Here is a 27,522-nt window from a genome sequence, read left to right as displayed (position 1 = left end):
CGTGATAGAAAGTGAAAACACTGAGCGAATGAAAGTGTAAAAATGAAAAGGGCTCGCTTTGGAAATGTTTAGTGACAGGCGTGACATCGATACCTGTGTGTCTGTAGATGAAGCAGATGTTTCAGTCATCAAACATAAACGCAACCAGAAACCTGGACTACAAATCCTTGTGTTACGTCGTCACTCACGGCGAGGAGCAGGACAAATGAAAAAGGAAATGTGATGTTTGTCTTTATCTTGCATCAAATAAAAGTTCAAACATTAAACTCTGAATCTAGTGTCCTTTAATAAGCTGAAGGTCTCAGAGCAGGGCCTCTCAGGCGTCCTGAGCTTCACACTCACACTGAGAGCGTCGGGCACTGGTTCATTAGTTTTATTAGAGTCCAATTTAAAATCAGCAGAGAACAGAAAGATTTCATGAAATAAATATTTAATTAGCAGAGTTCACACTAAAGTTTATAGATATATTATTATATATAGATATATTACACATTTATATTTTCAGTGTAAAATATCTGTTATAAAGATGTATACATCTGGTTAAAGTTTCAAAACCTTTTTCTAGTTTTACTGAAGTTTTTATGAACAGACTGGATAAAGATGATGGAGGACGCTACTGCAGTTCCCAGTCTGACCTGATGGTGACAGCACTGTCTCCCCGCTGCTTAAACTCTGACACATTTGCTGTCATGATAACGTGAAGCTGCAGCATCAGGAGGACGTGCTCCAGCCTGCTGACGACGATGATGGCAAAGAGGCGGCGTCAGCATTGTGCTTTTTGATTAATTAGATCATTAGACGTCCTCACTGATGACACGCTGAAACACGGTCGTATCAAAAATATTTTTGGTTTCTGAAAATTGTTATGAAAAAAACATTTAAGTATCTTATTCCATATTGTTCCATATCCATCATCCTCATCAACCTTGAAGTTCACATTATTAGGGGCGTGGCCTCTGTGACTGACGAGCGGGTGGAGACATAGATGGAGATGTTTGGTCATGAGTGAGAATCAATAAACTCATTATCAGAAAGTGGCAGTATTGTCTAAAAATCTGACACTGAGGCGTCCACGGTGTGAGGAAACAGCACCTCTCCGTGTGATGTCATCAGCTGCACGCCGGAGCTTGGGCGTCTGGGAGGACGAAGAAGGCAAGCGAGTAGGCAGGAAGCTGCAGGTGGCGAGCCGGCAGGAGAAGTTTTCCTTTGAGTTCAGGCAGCGTTTTATCGTCCACCATCATCAACACCTCGCCGTTCAGCTTCACTGACCTGCAGAAACAGGAAATGAGCTCATCAAGCTAACCGCCACACAACGAGTCAAACACAAAGATTACTGAGATATTAATCCATTTCTGCATAACTCATACTGTTTATGATCCTCGGGTGTTAGGGTTGTGTGCGCCCCCTTGTGGTCGGACCGCAGCAGTGCGGGGTGTCATCGGCAGAGTTACCCTTCTCCGGGTTTATGCCTGTATCATTTTCCACCACAGCTTATGAGTCAGATCATGACACCGTAAGAGGAGGATTTAGGATGGGGCTAGTTTGAGATTGGTCGGTTAAATCAGGTAAAGCTTTTGATTTTTATGTAGTTGTTCTCAGAAAGCCTCCTGCAGCTGAGGTGCTGTGGAGCGGTGGACGGGAGTCAGACTGTCGATTCATGCTGACCAGTTTTGACTCACGGCGGTGACCTTTGAACTCTTTTGAAGCACGCCGCTGAGCCCAAACTATGAGGCCATTGTTCGTCCTCCGTCAGCACAGCTGAGATAAAAGCCTGAGAGAGAGTTACACATCAACGGCATCGGTCCTCGACCTGCTGCTGTCTGCATCAGCTGATTCGCTCTCAGGTGGCATTAAATCACCATGACAACAGCTTTCTGTCCGGCACGCTGAAGCAGAGCAAAGCCACAGATCAAAAGCATCAAAAGGTCAACCTCAGCAGCTCTCATAGGACTCGATAAACACCTGAATCTGAGCGTCACAAGACTGAAGCCAGCGTCTGATTCACTGTCGCCCCTGTTTTTGCTTTCATGAGTAAAATAAAATTTTAAAGGATTTAAAAAGTAGCTTTCAGGAAGTGTTGAGGCTCACTTCTGTAGAGAAATGTGAGCTGGTCTTCAGGTTTCTACACCAACCAGCCATCACAGCTGAAACACAGACGGCGTCCCTGCAGATGGTAAAAACTGCAGGTTTCACTGGATGCTGAGGCGATATGATCCGCTGATGCTTCCTCAGCATCAAAACATTTGCTGGATTCTTCTTCATTTTTAAGCTTAGACCGTTTCACCGTCACTGAGTTCAGGAGATCCAGATGTTTCAGAGACTCAGATTCATAAGAACAAAAACAGAAAATGTAAATTTAAAAAGAGAAAAGACATCAGCTCCATGCTTTTATTTTCTGACTCCAGCACAGCAGCTCTGCATGATTCAGAGCTCAGCCCTTGTCTGAAACAAGGCTGGCTTTACGCCACTTTTCTTCTGTTTGGCTCTCCCTCTCACACAGTAGCCGACGGGGCTTCAGTCCCTGAGATGACATCATTCAGATCAAAGAGTAGAAAATACTGTAATAATGAGTGTTCGACCTGCGGGTATCACTACACACACGGAGCTTATTATTCGTAACTTTATCGTGAACCTCCACCACAGGAAGAGCAGAGACAGGACAGGAAGTGAGGAGAGGCAGAACAGGTCGACTATAATGACCTGAACGTGTCTTCTTAGGCTTGCAGAGTTTGGGCCGTCTGACACACAGAGCGGTGTATCATCAGCACATAAAACATCTGCAATGGGCCAATCCTGATGTTCAGGTAGAATCAGGTGTTCATTTACAGATTTTGACCTGTTGCTTCTTCACCGTGTGTATTTCACTAAAAATGGGGGCGGGGCTTATTATCTAAGGTTCACTGTACTTCTGCAGAGCCGGGAATATTTAGTGAAAAACAACTGTCTTCTTTGGGGTCGAAGCAGATTTCTAACTAGGAGGAAAATGGCTTCATTGAGTACATTCAGGCACCTGGAGTAGAGTCCCTCCTCCCCGGGCTGCTCAGACTCCAGGACAAAAGCCTCCACTGTGCTGTTGGAGAAGACGGCGGGCACCGAGATCCTTGCTGGCGTCTTCCCAAGGTTCATTGACATCAGCGTGACCGCTCCACATCTGTAGCTGCAGACACGCAAAACAGCAGCATTATTACTCAGCTTGACTTCCACTTCACCTCAAACAACACAGAACGAAGCATGAGCTTCGTTTCTACTCACACGAAGCAAAACATGCGCAGAAATTATGTCTCTAGGAAATTACTACTGGTGTCAGTGTACACAGCAAGAAATAAAAAGCTTTTTTCCTCCTTTAAATACTTTTAGTTTGAAGATGTTTGTTCCTGAGCTGAAGTAAAAGACATTCAGGTTTTCAGAAACTGAGATATTAATCTTTGCCCATTTATGCATAATTCAGAATTCAGGTTTGAGATGAGTTTTGAATAACGCTTTAAGAATTTCAATCTTTTCTTATTTTAAGATTTAAGAAATTTTTTTTCTGTTTCTGTTTCCAGACGTTTTTGCTGGTTTATAGGAAAAATAAACCTTAAAGATCCAAAGCTCAGCTGATTCATTAAAAGGACAGTTCACTTTCAAATCTGAGTTTTTCTTTCCTCTGGCTTGTAGTGAGTCTGAGCAGCTCCATGTAGAAACTATTTTGTTGTACAGGACATTGCTTGAAGGGAGCTGTAGCAGCTGTTAACCATTTATCTGTTACTTCTAACTGCTAATACCTTACATCATTACCGTGAGCTAGCTATTTCTAGCTATTTCAGACCACTGCAGAGACAGCTGTTTAGACAGCTGTATAAACAGCTGGACGGGCCGGAAGAAAATCCCGTCCACCTGATGTGGCAGGGTTACTGGTGGTGGGAGGTCTCGGTGTTTGTATGAGGGCAGGATGTGAAGCGTACCTCTTCCTGTTGGTGCAGTGCAGATACATCCTCACTCGTTTACTTCGGCCAAACTCAGAAAGCACTTGAATCTTTAAAACCTCCGGTCCAACCAGCCTCTTGTAGAGAACAGACAGCCAATAATCCTGAAAGAGGACACGACCTTTACTGGACAACGACAAACTGTGAAGATCTGGAAATGCATCGAGCACATAAACTAACAGCAGCTTATTTCAGCCACGTTAACGCTCAGTATTAGTGTGAAGGTCCTGATTTGATCAGATTAACATACATTTTCTGACAAATGATCAGTTAATGAACTCACTGAGTCTGTGCTAAACATGTCCGTTTAGGTTTTTAATTAATTTGATGTCCCAAAGTGGACAAAATTAACCTCTTAAGCCCCAACGCCCCCTGATACAGGGGCAAAAGGCAGGAGATCAGTTAGGCTTGGGGCTTAAGAGGTTAAGCAATAACATCCAATCTGAGTGTAGGAAGGAGGAACTCTTAAAACGATTTTGCACAGGTAAAAAACATGAAAGCGTAGCTGGAATACTTAAGAGAATTAACCTGACTCTGTCTTACAGGAAGAGGATCCAGGTTGTCGTCCACCAGGTGGTAACTCCCAGAGCCGATGAGCACCTGCCTCATCACGATATCCAGGCCGAGTGCTGCTCCCAGGCCTAATTTATCCAGCCACCTGCACAGATTCCCAGCATGGAGACATCTCAGCAGAAACTCAGAGATATTTGAGAGTGTTTCAGAGATGCTGAGAGCAGAAATGTTCATCCACAGAAAAACACACTCAGCAGAATAAAAATCGTTTACTGAAAGAAAGAAATCAGTCTGAAAAACACCAACGAGGTCCAGAGGTCTAGAAGACTACGAGGAAATGGTCTCTGAGCTCATGCCTGAATGCCTTCATGATGGCTTTATGTTTCTGGTCTGACTGAAGGTCTGGCTGAATACAACACGACGTTCATGATGTTCAGAGAGAAGACTAAAGCAGGGCAGACATGAGGGACTCACATGAATCCTGCGACGAACGTGTCCGACAGTCCTGCAGCTCCTCCTCCGTACGCCGAGCTTGTCTCTCCGAGCCAAACCGACTTTCCCGGAGACGCCAGCTTCACTTTCTGAGCCGGATGAGAAGAAACAATCCCGGTGAAACTCCGAACACACCCAGCACAGAGCTGCTGGCACACAGCACAGCGTTACCTTCATGACTTCATTGGTCTTTAAGGCCAGTGAGTCCAGGACTTCAGGATCCAGGAAGTCCTTCACAGACGTGTCTCTGCCGTTCACGTAATAACTGACAAACAGGAGAGCAAGTTTATTTTATGAGTTATGAATGAAGCATTCACAGCAGTAAAGCAGCATGAAGGCTTGGGAATAAAAGAACAGTTTTTCAGGCCGAGGTGTCACTGATATCCTTTAAAATTAAATCAGGTGTGCCTCAGGGCTCGAGTTTAGGACCACTGCTGGTCTCAACCAGTGCTCAGCTGTTTGTGAATGATGTGATCATTGTTAAGCCTAATTTATCACCCAAACTAACTGTCAGTGTGGATGATGAATAATAATCTTATCTTGACTTAAATCTCTTCTTGTCTGATTATGATTCAGAATTTTGGACTTTCTGAAGAAAGTATTGATGCTTTATGACCAACTTTCAACTTAAAAAGTCCAAAACTATTTTCTGAATTTATGGTTTAATAAATTCAAAATTAGGAGACTTCAAACAAATATTTGGAGACAGATTTATGTTGGTTTTGTTGTCTTTATGGGAGCATACAGACACTTTATATCCACTGAATGTCATTTGGACTAAAAATATTAGAATTTTGTTAAGTTTTAATAACTTTGACATTCTGTTTCCTTGCAACAAGATTTGTGTTACAAATGCTAAATAATTTGTTCTGAACAGTCTCTGACTGATATGTACATTTGCAGTTTCACAATAAAAGCATGGGAAAAGTATCTCACTGTCAGTAGGAGTGCATAAACTTTTAATTACCTCCGATGGACGGAGAAGCTTTCAGGCTGTAAATGACTGTAAATGTGACATTTTTCACATTTACAGTTAAAATGCAAAGTTTTTATGCACGTCGCTTGTGACTGCATGCATTATGTTGTGAGAGTAGACTTAACTCAGAAATTACATTTCAGAGTAAATAAAGTGAGGGTGAACTCACTGGTGCCAGGTACAGGCGTCGATGGCCTCGGCTCCGGTCTGCAGGAATCTGCAACAGTCACAAGAATTCATGGATAAATCGGCAGCGTCGGCTCAGTAATTAAGTTGTTTTCTGTCTTATTCCTGCAGACTGAAGCTCACATGTGACTCTGTAACTCAGTTAGAGCACAAAAATTAGCTGCTTCCCTTTAATAAAAAGTTTTAGGTTTCTCTGCATCGTTGGTATCAGAGACGTTAAAACATCACATCAGATCAAAAAGCTGAAAACTTCAGAATCTGTCAGCTCATGACAGACGAGGAGCAGAGTGAATAAAATTCCTGAAAACAGAGAGAAATAAAGTAAAAAACGTTCATTTTTTATTATGTGTCTTGTTTTCAAAAATTCGTAACGCAAAATTTCATGTGAGGAAAAAAATTCATTGAAAAAAAATGTAATTTTTTCCCCCAAACATTTTATGCTCTTTTGTGTTGACAGCAGAAATTTTTCATGAGCTGTCTCTGTACAGTGACCTTTGACCTCTCACCCGTCCAGTAAGTCTACGTGGTGGTTTCTCGGCTGGCCAACGTCCGGCCCGTACAGCCCAGCATCTTGGTACAGTTTTGACTCTGACATCATCTTCCTGAGACGAATGAAGTCCAGCCCGAGCTGATGCCCATCCACCCGGATCCCGGCCTTCTTCTCGAAGCTGTTTGGCTCTGATTAGAGATCACTTTGATTAGAGATCATGTAAAGAAGAAAGGTGACTTCCTGTCTGTGCGTCACGCCACATGAAGGCGAGGAAGTGAAACTGAAACATTGGATAAGAAACCGCAGCGTTTCAGCATTATGCCAGATATTATCACTGAAAGCAGAATAAAGAAGAAGAAGGAGCCTGAGAAGATTTTACACTAACAGTGTCAGCCTGTTACTGATGCTCTGATTTACGGGTTTGATCAGGTGGTAGGAAACACACATCACTAGCTGCATTTCAAAATAAAAGGCAGAATAAAGTCTGCAGGCCTAAATAAGCAGGTCACAGACTCAAGCTGATTGAGGCTCTGTGATTATTGATTATCAGCTGATCAGAGAAGGAGTCGTACCGTTTCCGAGCTCCCAGGACATCCCATAATGTCTGGACTGGCAGTACTGCAGCAGCAGGGCAGCATTGCTGTTGTTCCAGCTGTTGTCAGCCGTCCTCAGCAGAGCATTCAGGCCGAAGATGAGCTGGAAGCCAGAGCAGTTGGCGAAGGCATGCAGCTGGTCCACGGTGAGCTCTGAGAGGGAGACGACAGTCAGAGGACGGGTGGCATCTCCATGGCAACGCCTGGCAGACATCAGGACTCACCTGTGAAGAAGAAGCTCCTGTATGTACCCAGCAGGTCCTCCTTCATCAGGACCAGCTTCTGCTTCGCCCAGTCGCACTTCAGACGCTCCTCCATCCACGGGTGTAGGAAAGTCTGGTCACATGACTCACCTGGGAGTTTCAACGGTCACAGAGAGGTCAGGAAGTCAGAGACTCACATTTCAACTATTTAAAAGTTTCAACACTTAAAAACTGAATAAGAAGAAAAAGTCTCCAACCTGAACTTAGACTAAAAACAAAAGAATCACATGACACATTAAAAAAATAATTTCCTGTAAATAAAACAAAGAAATCAACATGTTCCAGATCAGTGTGATGTCAGAGAGGTCACAAGGTGATCGTGTTTACCTGCAGCGTCCTGAGGCTCCTCCCACTGTTGCCTCCTGTGAGGCTCAAACACCATGAAGTCCTGCCGCGTCCCCCCAAATCGCAGGAAGGCCGGACTCAGAGCTGCTGCAAGCGTCCTCATCCTCCGAGAGCTGCAGAGAAACCTCAGAGTCACTCCCATGATGCACTGCTGCACTGACAGCAGTACGCAGTTCACATTAAAGAATGCTCGGAAATATTCGCGGGTCAAAGCACCGAAACCTGCTGGTTTTAAACGACCCCAGCTCTGTTTCACTTTGATCTTTGATCTGAAATCTAAGTTTTGAAATTATTTTGTTGTCACAACTCCTGAAGGGTTACGAAGAATAACTCTGATGTCATAGTTTTTAAGTTGGTCAACCGTTTTGACTACAAACATGTGACTTTAACTTGATTTCCTTTCCTGGTTTTGAGACTTTGGAAATGATTTTACTCGTGACCTCTGACCTCTGGTTTCCACATGCAGAGATCTGTGCTGATTATCTCACATCCATCATGTTACTGAAACAGAAGGGATTTTGGAGCTCGAGTTTATTCCCGGAGCACAAACGTGTCGGATTCACAGAGAAACATGAATCTAAGTTTGGCTGTCGAGATTCAAAGTTCAAATTTACAGCAGTTTTATTTCAGATGATCAGGTTATGAGGGTCAGCAGGTTACTCGGGTTATTCTCAGATCTAAGAGTGTTTGTGGTTCTCGGGTGTGCTCCTGCTTAAACAGGAACTCTGGGAATTCCCATGCGGACTCTGGAAACAGAAGTGAAACCTGGATTGACGCAGGATCACCTTACTTCTCAATCCTTTAAAGATTTTAAAATCAGGTTCAGATTTTTTCTTTTTCCAAACTTGAACTGCAGGTGATACTCACCTGGTCTGAGACTGCGGGAGGCGGAGCTAACAGGTTTCAGGTGAACTGACTCAGGATCAGATTTGAAAGTGAAACAAAAGTTTGAAAGTTTTGATCCTTAGAGTTTTTGATTTTGTGACCTCTGACCTCCCGTCTGTTTTAACCCGGTGTTTCCTGTTTAACGGGACAATCGTCGGTGGATTAGAGTCAGAGCTCACCTCAGTAGCCACACGAAGCTCTCCTGTGAAGCCAGACTCGCGTCGATGGTCACGGACAGAAAGCGCGGATCCACGCGTCGCAGAGGGGCCGACACGTCCACGCCCACGCCCACGCCCAAACCCAGACCGGGGTCCCGGTCCGGCTCCCCGGGGGGTCCATCAGGGAGCCGGGATCCTCCGGTTCCGGTTACCAGAGTCCCGGTGCAGCAGAGCGCGCACAGCAGCAGCGCGAGCCTCATGTCTGTCACACTTCCTGTTTCGCGTCCTCGTGCGCGCACACAGAACGACCGGGACCTCAAATCACGAACTTATATGCAGGTCCAACATTTCAGCAGGAATCACGAGAGACGACACTCCATCAATCGATCAGTGATCAATGACCTGAAATTAATATTCATCTAATAACGAGCCAGAAACGAAGAAACCTGCGAACATGTTACCGTGACAGAAACACGCATGAACTGTCCCACGAATACAAAACTCAATAAAAATACACATAAATATTTAATGCTTAAAAAAACGAAACTATGACAAAAAGTCAAAAATTAAATATTAATAAAATGTCCCACAAACACATATGAGACCACAGCCCACAAACCAACACTAAAATAAATTATCAAAAGACTCAAATTTATGTCCTCAGAATTCATGATTTAAAAACAAAACAAAACCAAAAACCTTTTTAAATATTTTTATATTTAAAGACAAAAAAAATCAGATGACCTAAAATGTAGATTAAAATGTCAAAAAATATGAACACATCTAAAGAACACCAAAATCTTCCAAATAAGAGAAAAATGTCAAAAATATATCATCAAAAATGGAAACAGTTCGACTTAACCAAACAAACTGAAATTAAAAATCAAATGAATCCACTGCAAATAAAAACAGAGTACACATTTTTTATTTGATGACACACATGCTTTTATTTTGGTAGGTCAGCTGTCTGATGTAGCAGACAAATTATTTTCAGTTTCCAGAATAAATAAATGCCCAAAAAACACAGACAGAAAATAAAGTTTAAATATTTAATGTTTAAAATTTACTAAAATGAGAAAAGTCGCAGTAATGAGTCATTTTCTCAAAGCAGTGAACCATCAGGTGCAGGTCGCCTCCATCAACTGACATTCTGTGTGCTCCGGAGGTGAAGACATGATGATGTCATGGCAAAAACAGCTGACAGCTTCCTGCTGATGGCACCTGAGGTTGAAACAGACTCACTTGAGCTCACCTGACACACTCACACTGCTCAGGTGAAGCTGAAACCTTTAACGAGCAGAAAATGACCTTTAACGTTTCCTCGCGTGAAAAAACGACCTTCGCGTTCTCAGTGTGATAACAAGAAGTACAGACGACAAAATAAGAGCGCAATGAATGGCTGAAAGAAGGTGAGGAGAACAGGAAGTGAAGCTTTTGGCACAGACACGGCGAGGACATCCCAGTTACTTTAATAAGAAATGATGTCACAGTGAGATCAGAAGTGTTCAAAGAGGGTAGAACTCCTGAGAAGATGTCAGAGCTGTGGCAGGTCAGAGGGCGGCGCCAGCAGTTCATCCACTTCCTCCTGCAGAGCTGCGGCTTTCTCATTCACGAGCATCTGAAACAAAGAAACTGTCACAGTTAAACTTCCTGTTTCAGTGTTTCTTCACACTGTAATGTCATCAAACACGGAGACCGACTGTGAGTGTTGTCAGCTCCACAGAGCATCACATCAGTCATTTAACACCATCAGTACTCGTGCTGATTTCAGGTACGGTGATCAGCTCGTGTGGGCGCGATCTCTGAGGACAGTCTCACCTTGGCTGAGGCCACGATCTGATTGGCCTGTTTCCTGTACAGGTTCTGGATGGCTGTGCAGAGAGCGGCTGGGTCGGCGTTCGCCATGTGAGTCAGTGTCTTGTAGCCGGCAGCGTACAGCTGCTTTGCTCTCGACTGCAGGGAAAAAAAGAGGTGATGTCAGAGCTTCAGCTGAGGCAGAGGACATGGAGAAGCTATGGAGGCTCAGATGGTTCTCACTTAAAATCACCTGAAGCAAAAAAAAAACTTTTCACGTTGAATAAAACTGTTCCCTTGAGACAGAAACGTCGAGCATGGGACACCTCAGGGTTGCGAGCGCCGCCCATTTCTCTTTAACCTGCTGACACGAACATCAGCAGCTCAGCACGTTCACCGATGAGTCAGCGGTGACTGGGACAAAAGTGAAACATCTGGCAGAGGAGAGGTGGGACGGGCCGTGAGCCGAATAACAACCGCACCCGAACCACCTCCTGCTCACGGAGGTGTCAGCAGCACTTACATTCTCTCAGAATCATTAACACGCCACATTCAGCACAGGATGCACTTCCTGTAGCGAGTTTAAATATGTCTACAAAATAAAGTTCAAATAATCCTGAAACGTGACCTTTTAGTTTGAATGTCTCCAGAGTGAATCTGATTAATCAGGCTGAGTGGAATAAGCCGACATGAGAAACATCTGGCTCCCCTCTGCAGCGTTTTTAAACCAAAATATAAAAAGTGATCTAAGAGGAGTTTAATAAAGTGAAGTGTGAGGGAGCCGGATGCATCAGCGATCTTCAGAGAAGAAAGCTGTGGCCTAAATCCTTCTGAGCTTTCACGTCACAGTGAGATAAAGTAAAACTTTACAGCCATGATGGGACATTTCACACGTTAACATGACGGAGCGAAGACACAGAACCTGAACATTCTCCTGACCTTCACTACCTTCATCAGGTACACCTCCAGGGCTGCTTTCAGAAACATCAATAAAGAGAAGAAGAAGAAAGAATGGATGCTAACAGGATCAATGAAAGCTGACAGGAAGGAACTTAAAGCTGTAATAACCCTTTTACAAAATAAAACCTGAGCTGAGGTGGATGAAGATGGTGTTCATGTGATCAGTAACTGCTGAAATGGTCCACTTCCTGTGGTCCACAAACTCACGTGTTTATTACATAGAGATGGGAGTGTACTGGAGCTCTAATGTGCACTTGTGCAGGAAGTAGAATCGAGTGACAGCAGAGGATGCGAGCGCTGATGCGTTGACAAAATAACAGAACATGTTTTTTTTGTAAACCCTCCAAGCTGACAACAGGCTGATGATGTCATCACCCCGAACTGTGACGGTGCGGAAACTCATCACTCTTAACGTGTTTCAATGATGTCACACGAGCACACAGTAAGAAAAGGATGCAGGAGGAGAAAAAGAAAAAGAAGAAGAAGAAAGCAGGTGAAGAAGGTGTCTCACCTCCAGGACTCCGGCCACCTCCATCAGAGGGATAAGCTCCGCCTTCACGCAGTAACTGAGGCGCCGTGTCAGCTCGGCGAGCAGCGCTCTGAACGGCCAGAACTCCTCGAGCTCCTGAGACACAGAAACATCAGAGCATCACCATCTCACCTGAGACACACCTGCTGGCTCACCTTCAGCCTGCCCATTTTGGTATGACCTCCGGGTAAACTCCAGTGGTACCTCAGCAAAGTGCAGCACACAGGAGCAGAAGGCAGAGGCGGAGCCGAGCAGCGTCTGCACGAAGCCACGGCTCAGCTGGAAACGCTCGGAGACGCTCCAGACGTCCGTTTCCTTCAGCAGCGAGAAGAGAACAAGAGCGAGGTACATCCTCCTCACCGCCGCCAAGTTCACGCCCTGAAACAAACAGAGCACGCTGCTGAGCGGGGGGGCTCGATCACAAAGTTCAGAGAGCAAGAAGATTATGACGTCATCATAATCTGCCTTCATCACCTGCACCACTTGTCAGGTCAAATTCAAAGATCACGCTTGTCATATCCAGCGTTCATGGAGCAGGCTGAACTCCAGTCATGATTTTCGATGTTAGTAAGTTTCAGTGAAACGATTAAACTGACGTCACAACAACCTGCAGCAGAAACGATGATGTCAGGTCGCCACTCGCCTCCTTTGAGAAAGGCGCGTCTGTGACCCTCAACAGGAAGTGACTCTGTTTCTACTTCCCCCTCCGACGTGTCTTTACTGTGTCATTATTATTCACAGTTGCCTGCTCGTGCTTCACGTCTCATTTTTACTTCCTCACCATTTAAAGGAGCTTGTGGAAAAAGGTCACGACCTTTAACCTTTCGATTTGTGCCATGCAAACAACATTAACATTTCCTACTGTGAAGGTGCAAACATCCACCTCTGGAGGGTGGAGCTGGAGTAAGGGAACGGCCTGAGTCCGTCACATCACAAGGGTTGGGTATCATCACCGATTTCTATAATCGATTCGATTCAATTTGGACTCAGACAGTCAGAAATATTATAATTCTGATCATTTGTCAGTACTGACACTTGTGAGATGCCTTTGTGTCAAAGTAACTGAGGATAAAACACAGAAAAACATGGAGATTTTCCCGGCCTGTCTTTTTATAGCAGATAACCGCCTTAAAAATATTCTGCAGTAGAACAAAAACGGAAGAAAACCACGAATCAACATATGAACATTACCTGACGCTACTGAAGTGATGTAGAGCAAAGTCATAGAGGTTTAATTAGAGACATAGAAGTGTTTTGCAATTTGGCACCATTTGTAAAATTTTACATTTCTTTGGTATTGAACAGCAGAAATTAGGCTTTCTTGTTGGATGTTATCATTTTTGGAAAAAACAAACAAACAAACAGAGGCTGACAGCGCTGTAAACGACAGTAGACTGGTGCGTAATAAGCAATAATAATGTAATAAATAATGCAGAAAACAGATTTTTGATGGTAAACTGCTCTTGAAATACAGGGGGGAGGGGAGTGTGTGATTTTATCGTGGTGGAAGCAAAACAGCAAAAATAAGAGAGAATTCATGACAATGTGAAGTGTACTTTGGATCTTCTTTTGCTGCTGGTTCAGTGAATTTTGGTCAGAGTGACAAAACCTCCAGCTTCAGAATCTGTGAGATGTCTGCTTTCAGCACCGACGGCTTGTCAGTGCTTTGTGGTTACGTCTTTAGTCAAGTTAAAATCGATTTGAATTGGAAAATCGATTTTTTTAAACCCACCCCTACACATCACACCAGAGCTCGGCAGTTATAAAAAACTAATCTGGCAGGATTAAGCCCGTCAGATCAGATCAGACCCTGAAATCCAGCAGTTCAAAGGGAAAACAGGATTACATGATCAGATTAAATCAGAGGAGCCAATACAGCTTTTTTTTTAAAAACAAAAAACAAATTCAGATCAAAAACTCCAGTTTTTGTTGCTTATTGGAACAGGATCAGGATTACTGTGATTCCAGCAGAGGGCTGGATTCAGGCTGGAAACATGAAATAAAAACTCCAGAGTTAATCAAACAAGAAAACTAGAACTGATAGACGGTGCTACAAACTGCATTACACTGTGTATTAAATACTATATTAACATAATAATATATTTTCATACAGTGATGATTATTTATAGAGCACTGTATTTCATACATGTGATATACATGTATAAATATTCAGGATTTGCGTTTTTATTCATTAAATTTAAAGCTATGAGATCTACATTAAACTGAGCTGTGTGTTATGAATGAAGAATACCGTCACAGTAGAGAACAGTTTAATCAATGCTCTTGATGTTTGCTGCCCTCTGCTGGTCATGTTTTACATTTTTACATGCTTTTACTTCAGGGGAGTAAAAGCATGACGACAGTGCACAAAGTTGCTTCCTGTTTCCAACCTGCTTTGCTTGCTAACAGCAGCAGCTCTTACTTTTGGCTTTTGTGGTCGTGCAGTTGTTTATGGTAAATGGCCTGCATTTGTATAGCGCTTTACTTAGTCCCTAAAGACTCCAAAGCGCTTTACACAACCAGTCATCCACCCATTCACACACACATTCACACACTGGTGACGGCAAGCTACATTGTAGCCACAGCTGCCCTGGGGCGCACAGAGGCGAGGCTGCCGGACACTGGCGCCACCGGGCCCTCTGACCACCACCAGTAGGCAAACACGGGGTTAGTATCTTGCCCAAGGATATTTGGCATGCAGCCAGGAGGCAGCTTGGGATCGGACTACCAACCTTCTGATTAGTGGCTGACCTGCTATGCCACCTGAGCTACAGCCACCCCAGTTGTTTATTTCATGCAGCATTTGTACGAAAGAATTTTAAAGGTTGTGGATAAAATAATGAATTAGTGCTGATGAAATAGCTCTTAGTAAAATTAAAATAGTTAAGGCTCTTTTATGTTGGTGAATTTGGTGCCTGCCGCCCAGGTAAAGTATTGCTGATCCAGATTTGGTAAAGTCATCCAATTTTTTTTTGTTTCGTTTTTTTTAACTGGATTAGGAGAAACAGCAGCACTCTGTGAGATTTCACAGTGAAGCTGGATGTTTTTATCCTGTACTGAAGCTTTAATCTGTCTGGAAGCGTTCAGCGTGTTTTAATCTGAGCTTCTAACAGACCTTCAAAACCGCGGCCACACATCACATATCCAGATGCTTCCTCCATCACTCTGCGTTCACCTGCGCAGCTTCTGGTCTTCATCTTTGATTTCATGGATGCGTGTTCGTGATTCTCTCTTTACAGTCAGGTTCGAGTACATTTCACAGGTCACGTCTCAAAAACAATGAAATAAAACCTGAACATCTCAAGCATTAAATCTGTGGTCTGAACTTTCTTACCTTCTTTACTGTCTGTCCTGCAGCTTTTCTTGCCACGAAACTCTCAGGCACGCCAACAGCAGCTGACATCTTCTGCTCAGCCACAGACAACAGTGTGAACTGCAGATGAGGAAGACGAAGCAGAGAGCAGCTTGTGAGAGATGTGAGGAGGAGGAGGCCAAGAGGCTCTGAGGCAGGCTCTGCTTACCTGCCTGAAGAAGATCATCCAGTCAGGTTTGCACTGATCAATCAGGTCGTACGGGGTCACCAGGTAGACCAGGTGCAGGTAGCTGTTGAGCAGCAGAGACTCCAGGCCTTTGGAGAGGTCTTTGTAGAGGACCTCAGCATAGGTCAGATCCACCGAGGCTGAAGAACACCATGAATGCTTTAATTCATCGTCACGAATCATAACAGCTACAGACACACAAAACTACACCATCGCAGTTTTCTGACCTTACAAAAGGATCTTTGAAACTTTATTTAAGCCCAATGAATCGAAACATCTGACAACAGTGGGACCAGACTGGGACCACGGTGGGACCAGACTGGGACACGAGTTTACCCTGTTCAGGATCTTTGGTGGCCGGCCCAGGCTAAAATGACCCTCCATGTTTGAATCTGTTTTAACTCCTCCTCCTTTAAATCAACTGTCTTCTTATTGGCTGCTCCTCATGAACATAAGTGGGTGAGTCTTGTGTGTCTGAGATGACCATATTAGGGATTTCCCTCGCTATAACATCATGCAGAGCCAACAGGAGCAAAACTCTGCAACTCTGTGTTCATTGTTGATTTTCAGAATCATGATTAAACATGACGTTCTAAGTCATGTGAGAGGAAGTAAGGAGTCCTACAGGTATGCCGAGGGTACCTTTGTACGTAGCCTTTCCCAGCTTGGTGACCCGCAGACTCTGACTGTGCGAGTCTACTGTGATGAGCTCTTTCTCCTTCAGGACATCCACGCACTGCTGCACTGCCTCCAGCAGGCTCCTCCCCACACACAGCTGCTGCCACTGCACAAACAGCAGCGTTCCCTGCAGGAAGTCCTGCAGCTGCTCCACGGATGATGTGATCTGCAGAAACCACGAGACATAAGGACAATAGCACCAGTTGAATCAGGCTGTGATCTGATTATTTTTAAAAACATATTGATCAGGCATCCTGATTGGCCAGTTCAGCAACAAAAACAAGGATATATGGAAATATTTGGATCCATTATATTCTGTGAACTGAATATTTCGAAGCTTGTGTTCGTTAGACAATGTTGCCATCAGTGACACAAACCAAACAAAATAAAAACCTAGAATTACCTAGAATTAGCTAGAATGAACCAGAATTACAGACAGATTCACTGATACAGAAAAATCAGCTGCTTCTTTATAAACCACTAATTCAGTTTAGTTTTTCAAAATAAAAGCGAAAAGAAAGTCAGACCCCACAGAGGTACCATTTGATATTAAATAATGATGCAGAGATAAAAGAGATTAGCGCCTGCTGGCTAATCTGCTCGGATTTGGAGTGAATTAGAAGGATTTACGTTTAATCCAATGAGGGACAGGACGAGGCTCAGGAGGCCTTTTCCATCATCGTGCATCAGGTTGCTGTAACAGCTCTCCATCGGCGCGCACACCAGTGTTTTAGCCTGAAATCACACAAAAGCAGAATTATCTGACATCTGTTAGTTTAACTGAATGCTTTTATTTTGTCATAACTCACAGGAAACTGATCAGATTGTTTTAGCAGGAGTCGGAGATGGTGGAGAAGTCATAAAGAGTTATTGTTATGTTATTATATCGACCTTAATTTTATTGTTTTTAACACATTACCAGGGCTGGACTGGCCATCGGGCATACCAGGTATTTGCCCGGTGGGCTGCTTGTGATTTTTCGTATTTATGGGCCAATGGGGTTTTATTTCTTTTAATTTTTTAACGGTATAAATGAATGGTGGTGGATTAGCCAGTTGGTCGTGATCGACTCTGGGCTGGACCAATTACAGCCGAGGAGGTCGAACTTTAAAGTTGAGGTGAAAAGGAACGCAATTTGTGCCGTACTTCAGCTAGAAAGTTGCTAATTCAATCATGAAACTGATCAATGATCAGCTTTTCTCTCTGCGCCAGAAACAGAAACCTGTGGCTGTAGCACTAAACAACAGCAGCACGTTTAAGCTTGATCAGCTGTTGTTAGAATTTATTTAATATTAATTTCTAGTATCAGCTGATGTTTGCTGGAGCCACAGCTGTAAAAGCTGCTGGTCATGATATCAGTTTGGATATGTGGTGAGAGGGAAACATGAAGATGAAACCAGGAGATGTCCTTACTGAATCATCAGAGCTGAACAGGTGATGGAGAAACAGGTTTACCTTTTAGGTGACATGAATGAGTTGAAGGGAAGTTATGAACTGTTTCTGAGAGACAAATAACATCAGGATCCTTTTTTTTATGTAGCTGACAGCTGGTAACTGTGCAGGGGCGCATCTAGCAAAGTTTTGCCAGGGGGGCAGGTAGGGCATTAACAGGGAGAGGGAGGCACAAAGAAATACTTTTCTTTCTTATTCTCATTTAAAATGTCTTGCTTTTCATGAATAATTATCTGAATCTTACAACCAAATTTTACATCTGATGTAAAATGTATAGAAATCCATTATTGTATTTAGTAAATATTAAGCCTAGTATACACCCTAGTAAGTTATAGTATTCTTTCCTTTGGGAAGGTACCATCTGTGCAGTCTGCAATTCTCTTGAAGAAAGATGTTGAATCTATTTAATTACTGGAGAAAAATAATAGATTTATGTGCATTTGTTTGATATGTGCATTAAATTAAAATCGGTTTTGTCAGTTAAGCATCTTGAGGCAGAGGGTGGGGGAGTGGTTCCCTATTTTTTTCCTTTGGCAACCCTATTAGTTAGGTATATGTAATTATAAATTAGGTTGTTTTATATTTTTGCTAAGTACTGTTTAGAATACCAGAATAGGGAGGATGGTGTAGGTTTAAGTTTATTATAAAGGTTTTATGGCTTTTCCTATAATACCATGGTGGGCTGGTCACTAGTCAAAATACCCGGGCTTGTCCCAGTCCAACCCTGCACATTACAGAGGTTTCTGTGCAGCTGCTGACCTCAAATAAACACACACAAAGATTTAATAAAGCTTTTAAACCTTTTAACTCTTTTAATTTAACGTTTCTTTGTTTTTTTAATAACCTAAAACAGATTTTATGCCTGCAGGTCTGTATTTCAGATATCTGAGGATTAAGAAAAGTATTTTGACATAATATTGTTGGAAAGCTTCAGTTTTTAGGCTCACTGTTTTTAATCAGACATCAGTTTGAGTCCCTCATGGCTCTAGTTACCATGTTCCTGTCCTTCTCCTGCAGGATCAGGATGCTCTCGCCCACCGAATCGATCCCCGCTCGGCCGGCTCGTCCGACCATCTGCTTGTACTGGCTCCTCTTCAGGAAGTCCGTGGCTATGTACGGCGAGCGCAGGATCACTCTGTGTGCAAACAGAGGTCAAACCGGGGTCAAACAGAGGTCAGATCATTTCAGCAGCAGCAAATGTGCATAACCTTTGATATGTACACATGAACACGCAGGTGAGCTCCTGACTGCTGTGACAGGAAAGGGAAAAAGCTGTTTAATGAGCGGCTCACCTGCGAGCAGGTAGGTTGATCCCTGCAGCTAGGGTGGAGGTGCAGGTGAGGAGGCAGAGGACCCCGCTGGAGTAGGCCTCCTCCACCAGTTTCCTCTCCTCGGATGTCAGCCCGCTGTGGTGGTACGCCACGCCATACGGCACAGTGACCTTTAACACCGGGCACAACGAGCCATTCCCGCTGTCCCGCAGCTCCCTGAGGAGGACGCCCTTCTCCTCCTCGCGGTGCCGCAAGAAGTCCCTGAAAGAGTCGAGAAAGGTTTCTGAGTCAGTGATTGGCATGGGCGGCAGAGTGGGAGGAGTCACCCAGTGGCTGCTGCTCACTCTTTCAGATATTTGCAGATCATCGCCGCCACATTCTCGCAGTTCTTCTTGGTGGGACAGAAGAGCAGACACGAGTGCGCTGGGATGACCTCGGTCACCAGAGCGATGATGTGATCCGGGTCGATCTTCTGCATCGTGCTCGAGTACTGCAGGAAAGAGAAAGACCAAGCACCACGAAAACGAAAGAGGAGGACATTAAACTTTAATTTACTGCAGGAAAAATGTCTCCTGTACATATTAATGTGGCCACGGCGTGTTGGTGTGATCCTCCACTGTATTGTTAGAGTTAATTATGTTTTTTACTTACTTTAAAGTTGAGAAGACGTGAGAACCTGAAGCAGTTCTCTTCTTTTGGGTCCACCTCGTAGATGGTGTCGTGCAGTTTGACGAATTCCTTCAGCTGAACCTGGAAAAAATCAAAATAAAATAAATCACAGAGCGCCAATTTACCCAAACTCTCAAAATGAGTTTAAAAGACAGGAAGAAGCCCCGCTGATAGAAACCAGCAGTTCCATGCAACGATCTTGAAACACAAGTTCTCCTCTGACTATCACCAGCTCATCCACATCCATTTTCATATGTGCAGCTGATAAGTCGTGACTAATTCTGAGAGTTGCATTTGCATGACACACAGACCTGATTTTAGTTAATGAGCAACTTTAACAACGCTCAGTGAGCCCCTCAAACAGCTGCTCAGTGTCAGGAACTGTTTTCAGCGGTGGACTAATCTGTGTGTTATGCTCGAGCAAGTCCTTGTGGAAGCAGGAAGTTAGGGTCAGTGTTCACTCGAGGGTTTTATAAGGTTCGGGTGCAGCTTTGATTCAATCACTTACAGGCCTGAAGTTGTTCGTGTAATTTTCAGCCCTCAGAAACATCTGCAGGTCTTTGATATTCCCCAGAGTGGCGCTCATTCCTATTATCTGAGTTGTTTCTGGAAAAAAAAGAAAAAGAACCCAAAAGCAAGAAGTTTGTTTTTAACTTAAGGCTGGATTGAGTTATGGAGACTATAAGAAGACACTTACTGCTCACATATTGAACTTTGGCCAGAGTCATTTCTATAATGGCCCCTCTGCTGCCGTCACCCAGCATGTGAAGCTGCAGAAGAAACAAAATCTCAGTTAAATGTCCTCCAGCCGTATAAAACACCTTTCATCCAAAGTGGGAGGTACCTCATCAACCACCACCAGTCCAAGGTTATCCAGCCTGCTGCTCTCTATCAGAGAGTTGACGAGGCTGTGAGCCTTCTCTATGGTTGCGATGTAAAGGGACGTCTTGTTTCTTCTCTTCACGGGAGGAAACCTGCCCTTGCTGCCAGCGTACTCCTCCACCATGAAGTCCAGCTCCAGACCAAAGCTTGCTAAACCACGCACCTGGAAAAGTGAAAAGTACTTCCTAAGAGTTCAAAACGAAGGCTGTTAATGTCTCTGAAAGGTGTACCACAAGGCTCTAGTTTTGATCCTCTTTTATTTCTTATGAACATAAATATGATAATGATATGATTAGAGATGGAAATCGAGAGTAGTAGTGCAATTCCTTGGAATCGTTAATCTGCCTGCCTATGGATCCTGCTTATCAGTTCTTGCACTCTCACTACGATCAGCTGATTTCAGTTTGTGTGCCAGAGGAAAATAGTGGTGCAGTCTTCAGTGTGGACATGGACATGACTTTTATTTTTATTGCACAAAAGGATGAGAGTGTGATGGTAAAGTGGAGACTGCTCCAGGACAGAAAAACGGCATCACTGTTAACACAGCTTCAGCTCTTCACAAGCACCTGCACAGCCAGCATGCTAACACTAAGCTAGCCAAGAGCCCAGAGCGATTTTAAAGCTGAGTGAATGCTGACCCCAGACCAGCACCGTGATAAAATGAATCGTCATTTGTGTTGAAGACAACCATTGCTGAACTTCAACAGGTAACAAACTGATAAGCAGTCAGGCCCGTTTCTACCTTTTCATGTTTCTAAAGTGGCATAGAATCACCATGACAACTGCTTTAACCTCCTAAGACTCGAACTCTTCCATGGCATGCATTTTTAATTTATCTTTAATATTTGGGCATATTGGGACCTGATGAATGTCAAAACAAAGAATTACCAGATTTTTTTTTTTACTGATTTTTGTTTCTAAGAAAAATGAGAGCCACATGAGGATATTTGTTTAAAATTTCGATAGAACAGTAGTAGTATAATGTCCTCGTAAGCAATGTTCCCTCTAAGCTGCGCGCGTGCGCAATTGCGCACTGCTGGCACGTCTCTGCGCAGAAAAAATCTGCGTTGCGTACAAAAAAAAATCTAACCTGAATTGAAATTAAAGTAAATACGCTAACAATTCTGTTTGGCAGTAAGTGACTGGCTGCTCCCGTATGGGATTAGAACGATGCCACCTTATTCCATAGTTCAGCCAATCACGCGATTCACATTCGTATATACGCAGCTAATCAACGTCGCTGACAGGCTATGACAGCGTCCTTATGTGCCGACGCCGGTGTTTTATGCTGGGCAGACACTGTGCGATTTTTGGCCCATTTTGAGCCGATTTTTGAGTCGTGCGACCGTTTTGGCGATCGGCCGGATTTTGGCCTTCATCGTGTAGTATACGTGGGGTAACGAGAAGCGATTGAGACCTCACGACCAGCTCCCGATCATCAATCGCTTGGTCGTGAGGGTGTCACCGCAGTTTCTCACACTGCGCACGCGCAAACACAAATGTCAGCGAAAAAGACGGCGCAGCACGGCAGTGCAGCGTGTGATCTGGACACAAGCGATGGAGGCACAACTTGTAGAACTATGGCAAGTTCATCCGAGCCTTTTCGATGTGGCCTCACAAAATTATCACGACCACAACAACCGTGAAAATAGTTGGATCTACATTGCTGCTCAATCACAGCTGCCTGATCAGTGTTTTTCATTAGCAATTTAGCAAAGTTGATGGTGGTGGTGTGCGTGTCTGTGTGAGTGAAAGACAGAGAGAGAGAGAGAGAGCGACAGAATTTCTGTTATAACCTTCATTTTATGGACGCACAGTGTGAGCAGTCGGGTCGCATCAGAGCATCGGGTCGTATAGTGTGAGACCCTGCATCGTGACCTATGAACTTCTAACCCCTGCGAGTCAATCGTACAGTTTGAGCAGGAGCTGAATCGCGCGACTAAAAAAAATCGCACAGTGTAAGCCCAGCATTAGCTAGCAAAGCGGCTGATGTGGAGTGAAGCCACGTTAATGACAACGTGTACAACCACTGGAGATGTGAGCAGTACAGACGGAACAATTGACGGAAAAGGTGTGGACTTTATACCAGTTTTTAAATGGTGTTGATAGGCCACGTAAAACCAGAGTTATGATAAAAATATGTGCAATGTAACGTTCTGCATTACTTTTAAGAAAAGTGCTCAGTGTAATAACTTTTTTACTTTACTTTTTTGAGTAATGACCCCAACACTGATCACAACAAAGAGAGAAAATACCTCCAACATGCACAAACCTTTGACCACACTGCATGTAATTAATTTGCATGAATGTAATGTCTTTGATATGGTGCTTAAAGATGGTGGTGACTCTCAAAGTGGAGCCAATGAGAATTGATAAGGAAATCGATAATCCACACTACCATGGCAGTTTGTATCACCCCACAGTGCTATATTTCTGATTTTTATTTGTATTTCTTCTAAGCGCAAATTAAAATTTACGCTTAGAAGAAGTTTTATCATTTTATATTTTAAGTCAAAGCTTGTTATCCCACACAACCAGAAAGTCATTACTTCTACTTCTCTTTTATTCCACAAACACAAATATTATTATCCTCTGATGTCAAGTTCTATGCAGATGATATACTTTTATATCTGAGACCAAAAGCTAACTAACCATTTGCTCGTGTTCAGGAGTGAGAGTAACATCAACAATAATCCCAGTCTGAAAGTTTCCCTACAGAACATTAAACAACATCGATTAATTTTACTCATTTGCCTATTACCCATTAGCAGCTCAGTAGCATCTACTAGCATTTATGCATTCTGTTGACAAAACAGACTTTTCTGATATGTTTTGATGTTCTGTGGTTTCTGTACCTTCTCCTGCACCAGCGATATGTAGGGCAAGATGAACAGACAGTCCTTCCTCCTGCACAGCAGTTCTCTGAGGATAAGGATCTCTGCCACTAGAGTTTTCCCACCACTGGTGGGAAGGGAGTAGATCAGATTCTTCCTCTGCTGAACACAGTCCAAGTTCAGACACGTCTGCTGCCAGTCTGAAGAAACCCAAAAAAACAAAACCGGTTGTAAATGTCTTCACTTGACTTATTCTGTGCAGAAACTACAATATTTCAATTTTATTGTGATATACAAAAATCTCACCATACAAACTCTGGATTCCTCTCAGTTTAAACATCAGCTCCTTCACTTTGCTTGGAAGCCCAAAGAATGGCCCAAGGTCAGGCATGTCAGCAGAGACAGTCTCCATGGCCTGCATGGCGACGTTTATCTCCTCAGAAACCACCGCCTCCTTCAGCATCGCTGTCCGTGAAACGGCAGAAGGAGCCGCTGCGTTGCCAAGCATCGTCCTCTTCAGCTGGTCGGCAACGCTCCTCCTCGCTCCGGCTGGTCTCCTGAGTGGACCCTCTCCGTTTGCTAGTCCTCTGAAAGGCGTTGAGGTTTTGTCTCTGTCCTGGAGTCGGCTTCTCTTCGCCTTCTCCTGAACTTCCTCCTGAAACTGCAGCTGGCTAGCCGGTAGGTCCTCGAAGGGTTCATCTCCAAGGCCGTCCAGAATGGAGTCTGAGAGGACATCCTCGTCTTCTGGTTGTTGCTCCACCCCTCGAAGCCTTTCATTTTGCTCGGCATCATCCAGTTTTGCCAGGACAGACGAATCCCCTAAGATGCTGTCATAGTCGCCGAATAAATCCTCGCTGTCGCTGCAGTACTGCCAAGAAAAAAAGAATACCACCAGCGTGGACTTCAAACAGGTTATTAATCGATCAGGGCATCATTTTTCTTTCTGATTTCTGATTACTCTATGACCAACTGAGTCATTAAACACATCGGGGAGGTGTTCACTGAGCTCAGAGATTAGGTGAGGAGGAGGCCCATTTTCTCACAGACTTCAATGCACTCAGACTTGAGGAGAGTCGAACCCTGCTGGTCAATATGCAAGATGTACCTCCACAGTTCTGCTTTCAGCCATGATGCTGCTGATCCTCCTGTTGGAGTTGCATAGCGGGGAACAGACAGCCCCTCCCCTCTTCCTGGCAGGTGTCAGGTAAGCTTTCAGGTGGTCTCTCGCCCTCTTCCTCTGACAGACTCGTTTTATTTTGACTTCCAGCCTTCCGTAGTTCATCCCTGTGAGCGCAGACCCCTGCGGCTACATGTGAAACACAATAAACATTTTATAGTTCTCGCATACTTCACTAACCTGCTGCTGCAGCCATTTAAACGCCACCTTAAACAAGTTGACGTTAAATGATGAGACCTAAAAACACCAAAGAGCCCACACAGGCTCAGTGAGCAGCTAGCTAGCAAGCGCCGGCATTCAGTTACAAAAACTACAAATTAATCACAAACAAGCTCAAATAAATAAAAGTGTGTCCATGGAATAACTTTTAACACCACCAGTAATAATAACGTTCACTAAACGCGCATCTACAGCAGCTCAGCGAATCCTTCATTCAAAATAACTATCATTAATCCTGGAGTGAGAGAGAAATGCCACCATCACTTCCGCTTTCGGTTTACTGAGGCGCTAACTCTGAGTTACAGTCGTTCAAAAAGTGTCAAAACGTGCAATTAAACATCTCGATTAGCTTTTAAATGCTAAAAAATTAAGTCTTATCAAACCTTAATAATTAGACGCCTTGGATGAAAAATTTAGTTTCGACTGAAAACGGGTTAAGTCTGTTTTGAAACGGTAATTAGATGTGATGTTTGCTGCTCGGATAGTTTAGGAGTTTTAGGACAGCTGTACGTGGTTTCAGTCACGTTTCAATGACAAACTGCAACACCGCTTTAACATACATTAATAGCAAGCTGACAAGTGGCACAAACTAAAGCTAATCTGAGGCTTAGGGCTGCTTTTCCCAAGACTTTATGTGTTCCGCGTGATTTCTATCTTGATTTGGTTTATCTTTGGAATGAGTAACAATTAAACCTTTCCGTAAAAAAACTCAAAGCGAAGCGTTATATCTCATTAATATTAAACATTTAGATTGTGTAAATCCGTGAAATATTAAAAACAGACAGAATACTTCTTTTAGGTTTATATTTTAAATTTAGTGACATCGTCCAGTCACAGTATATATCCAAGTCACAAGCAGCCTTTGCGGAAGTGGTTGGAAGTATTTCTCAGTTGCAGCGGAAGCGGTTCCTGTCCCGTGTTAGGTCAACATGTTGTGTCTGAGGGAGTTGCAGAGGTGGAAACCTGTCTTATGTCGTTATGGAAACACAGGTGAGTCGTGCGTAACACGTTAATTACAAAAATAAAAGTTTAACTCCAATCCTTCTGGTGCAAATGCTAACTCTAGCCGTGCTGCTTCCGTGCAGGTGTGCGGAGCTTCGCGGTCGCAGCAGATGAAGCCGGACGGACGGAGGGCGGGGTGGGTGCTGAGTGCAGGCTGATGGATGCTCGCCGTTGATTTCAGTTTGGTTATGAAGATTTGTTTGTGTTTTTCAGCTGGTGAACATGGAGAACCCGTACAGAGAGCCCCAGAAGGGCTGCGTCCTCTGTGACGTCACGGTGGACTTTAAAAACATCCAGGTGAGTCAAACGGGAAGAAACAGCTCTTCACCACAGATTAAATAATGAGAAACACGCTGAGTGAGATTATTGTCAGAATATCTGTGACCGGGAAGATTATAATCAGTTTATCAGAAATCAGGCCTTCACCTCTGACCTTTGCGCTTGGGTGCACACCTGAAGCAGCAGCTCTGCTCCTCCAGGTGTGTGACAGGATCTCCTGATCCCAAGTCAGACTGAGTCTCAGTTCAGTCGTGGATTAATCTGAGTTTGTCGCCCTGCAGCTGCTCTCTCAGTTCATCTCGCCGCACACGGGCAGGATCTATGGCCGCCACATCACAGGTGAGTCTTTGCCCGAAACAGGTCATCTGGATTAAATCATCATCAGGTTGGGTCACACCTCCTTCTGTTTTTTCAGGTTTATGCGGAAGGAAACAGAAAGAAGTGTCGAAGGCGATAAAGAAGGCTCAGTCCATGGGTACGTTCACAGCATCTTTCAATTCTTCTGTTTCGTCATTTGATTTGTTTGCTGTCATAATCTCAACTTTAATCCCAATTTTTGTCTGTTTTTTTTTTTTTAGACTAAATTATTTAATTTTTTAAATTTTAGTAAATTAATATTTGATGACCCAATTAATGAAAAGCTTTTTTTGCATTTTTCCTCTTTTTCATATTTTTGCCTTTTAACAAATATAATCCAAACATTCCCATTTTCGCCACATTTCTAACATAATTATATAAGAAGCGTTTCCCTCTGAGCTGAGCTACTGCTGTTAATATAAACTTTTGTTTGCAGGTTTCATGTCAGTGACGCACAAACATCCACAGTTCATGAAGGACCCTAACATCTGTGGAATCAAACATCTGGATTAGTGTGAAACATCTGTGTGTCTGTGTAAATAAAGTTTCTCTGCTGTCAGTTTGCTGTCGGTGAATTTCTTGGGCCAAAGCGTCAAACGTGAAGCGTGTCCTCATCAGAGTAAACACCTCTGCACGGTTTCTTAATGTGAAGGAGTTTAAACACTTTAAAAACACTTGCTAATTTTTTTTTTTTTTTAATTTGGACCTTCTGAAAACTGAAAGGTTGTGACGTCATCTGAAGACCTTCAAACATCACACTAAACAGAGAATCTATAAAATATTCTATCTATAAAATAATGACTGAAATATTGTTTTCCTGGATTCTCTTTCAAAGTTTGTGTCACTGGAGTTTAAAACAAAGACAATGCGTGAACTAACGTAACCCGGGATCTCTGAAGTCCCGTCGCCTCGTACAGAGCCGGTAAAACCCAGAAGGTTCGTGTTTATGGAGAAAAATCAGTTGGCCTCATTGAGCCGGTGAGACCGGCTGTGGGAGAAAACTCTTCTTGCATT

At 43.6% G+C, this 27,522-nt stretch overlaps 3 protein-coding genes across 5 annotated transcripts; 1 reads left to right on the top strand and 2 right to left on the bottom strand.

The window, feature by feature from the left end:
* Positions 1–267: 267 nt before the first annotated feature.
* On the bottom strand, positions 268–9,175 carry hpse (heparanase). The gene is made up of 12 exons (XM_082541246.1): positions 8,888–9,175; positions 7,806–7,936; positions 7,440–7,568; positions 7,195–7,368; positions 6,639–6,810; positions 6,116–6,163; positions 5,142–5,235; positions 4,953–5,059; positions 4,509–4,623; positions 3,945–4,069; positions 3,011–3,157; positions 268–1,269 (listed from the first exon to the last, which is right to left on the bottom strand). Exons 1-12 carry the CDS (start codon positions 9,124–9,126, stop codon positions 1,110–1,112), a joined length of 1,641 nt encoding a protein of 546 aa, XP_082397372.1. The 5' UTR covers positions 9,127–9,175; the 3' UTR covers positions 268–1,109.
* A 726-nt stretch (positions 9,176–9,901) lies between these two features.
* Positions 9,902–25,949, bottom strand: helq (helicase, POLQ like). 3 transcript variants are annotated; one of them, XM_082541040.1, is made up of 19 exons: positions 25,932–25,949; positions 24,580–24,780; positions 23,781–24,342; positions 23,496–23,674; positions 20,603–20,803; positions 20,456–20,528; positions 20,267–20,364; positions 19,741–19,839; positions 19,434–19,579; positions 19,111–19,350; positions 18,812–18,953; positions 16,997–17,101; positions 16,331–16,532; positions 15,671–15,828; positions 15,484–15,582; positions 12,354–12,527; positions 12,132–12,245; positions 10,685–10,819; positions 9,902–10,484 (listed from the first exon to the last, which is right to left on the bottom strand). In XM_082541040.1, exons 2-19 carry the CDS (start codon positions 24,754–24,756, stop codon positions 10,401–10,403), a joined length of 2,988 nt encoding a protein of 995 aa, XP_082397166.1. In that variant the 5' UTR covers positions 24,757–24,780; positions 25,932–25,949; the 3' UTR covers positions 9,902–10,400. The 3 variants fall into 3 exon arrangements, with proteins under 3 accessions (XP_082397166.1, XP_082397164.1, XP_082397165.1); XM_082541038.1 differs by lacking the exon at positions 25,932–25,949 and adding an exon at positions 24,859–25,645; XM_082541039.1 differs by lacking the exon at positions 25,932–25,949 and adding an exon at positions 25,254–25,645.
* On the top strand, positions 25,695–27,067 carry mrps18c (mitochondrial ribosomal protein S18C). The gene is made up of 6 exons (XM_082541043.1): positions 25,695–25,860; positions 25,956–26,008; positions 26,086–26,169; positions 26,433–26,490; positions 26,567–26,626; positions 26,945–27,067. Exons 1-6 carry the CDS (start codon positions 25,800–25,802, stop codon positions 27,019–27,021), a joined length of 393 nt encoding a protein of 130 aa, XP_082397169.1. The 5' UTR covers positions 25,695–25,799; the 3' UTR covers positions 27,022–27,067.
* Positions 27,068–27,522: the final 455 nt, after the last annotated feature.

Source organism: Aulonocara stuartgranti (genome assembly GCF_965226115.1).
Source record: "Aulonocara stuartgranti genome assembly, chromosome: 7".
In the NCBI taxonomy this organism is placed as follows: domain Eukaryota; kingdom Metazoa; phylum Chordata; class Actinopteri; order Cichliformes; family Cichlidae; genus Aulonocara; species Aulonocara stuartgranti.
Note: the sequence above shows the minus strand (reverse complement) of the source record. Positions and strands in the feature narration are given on the sequence as shown.

Excerpts from the sequence above, each read along its gene's own strand:
- hpse (XM_082541246.1), bottom strand. The coding sequence starts at position 9,126 with ATGAGGCTCGCGCTGCTGCTGTGCGCGCTCTGCTGCACCGGGACTCTG. Across the intron at positions 7,569-7,805 it reads GGAGCCTCAGGACGCTGCAG|GTGAGTCATGTGACCAGACT; the intron begins GTAAACACGATC and ends TGAAACTCCCAG. Across the intron at positions 6,164-6,638 it reads CACGTAGACTTACTGGACGG|ATTCCTGCAGACCGGAGCCG; the intron begins GTGAGAGGTCAA and ends TGACTGTTGCAG.
- helq (XM_082541040.1), bottom strand. The coding sequence starts at position 24,756 with ATGAACTACGGAAGGCTGGAAGTCAAAATAAAACGAGTCTGTCAGAGG. Across the intron at positions 24,343-24,579 it reads CTGAAAGCAGAACTGTGGAG|TACTGCAGCGACAGCGAGGA; the intron begins GTACATCTTGCA and ends TTTTCTTGGCAG. Across the intron at positions 15,583-15,670 it reads GGATGATCTTCTTCAGGCAG|TTCACACTGTTGTCTGTGGC; the intron begins GTAAGCAGAGCC and ends CCTCATCTGCAG.
- mrps18c (XM_082541043.1), top strand. The coding sequence starts at position 25,800 with ATGTTGTGTCTGAGGGAGTTGCAGAGGTGGAAACCTGTCTTATGTCGT. Across the intron at positions 26,009-26,085 it reads CCGGACGGACGGAGGGCGGG|CTGGTGAACATGGAGAACCC; the intron begins GTGGGTGCTGAG and ends TGTGTTTTTCAG. Across the intron at positions 26,627-26,944 it reads AAAGAAGGCTCAGTCCATGG|GTTTCATGTCAGTGACGCAC; the intron begins GTACGTTCACAG and ends TTTTGTTTGCAG.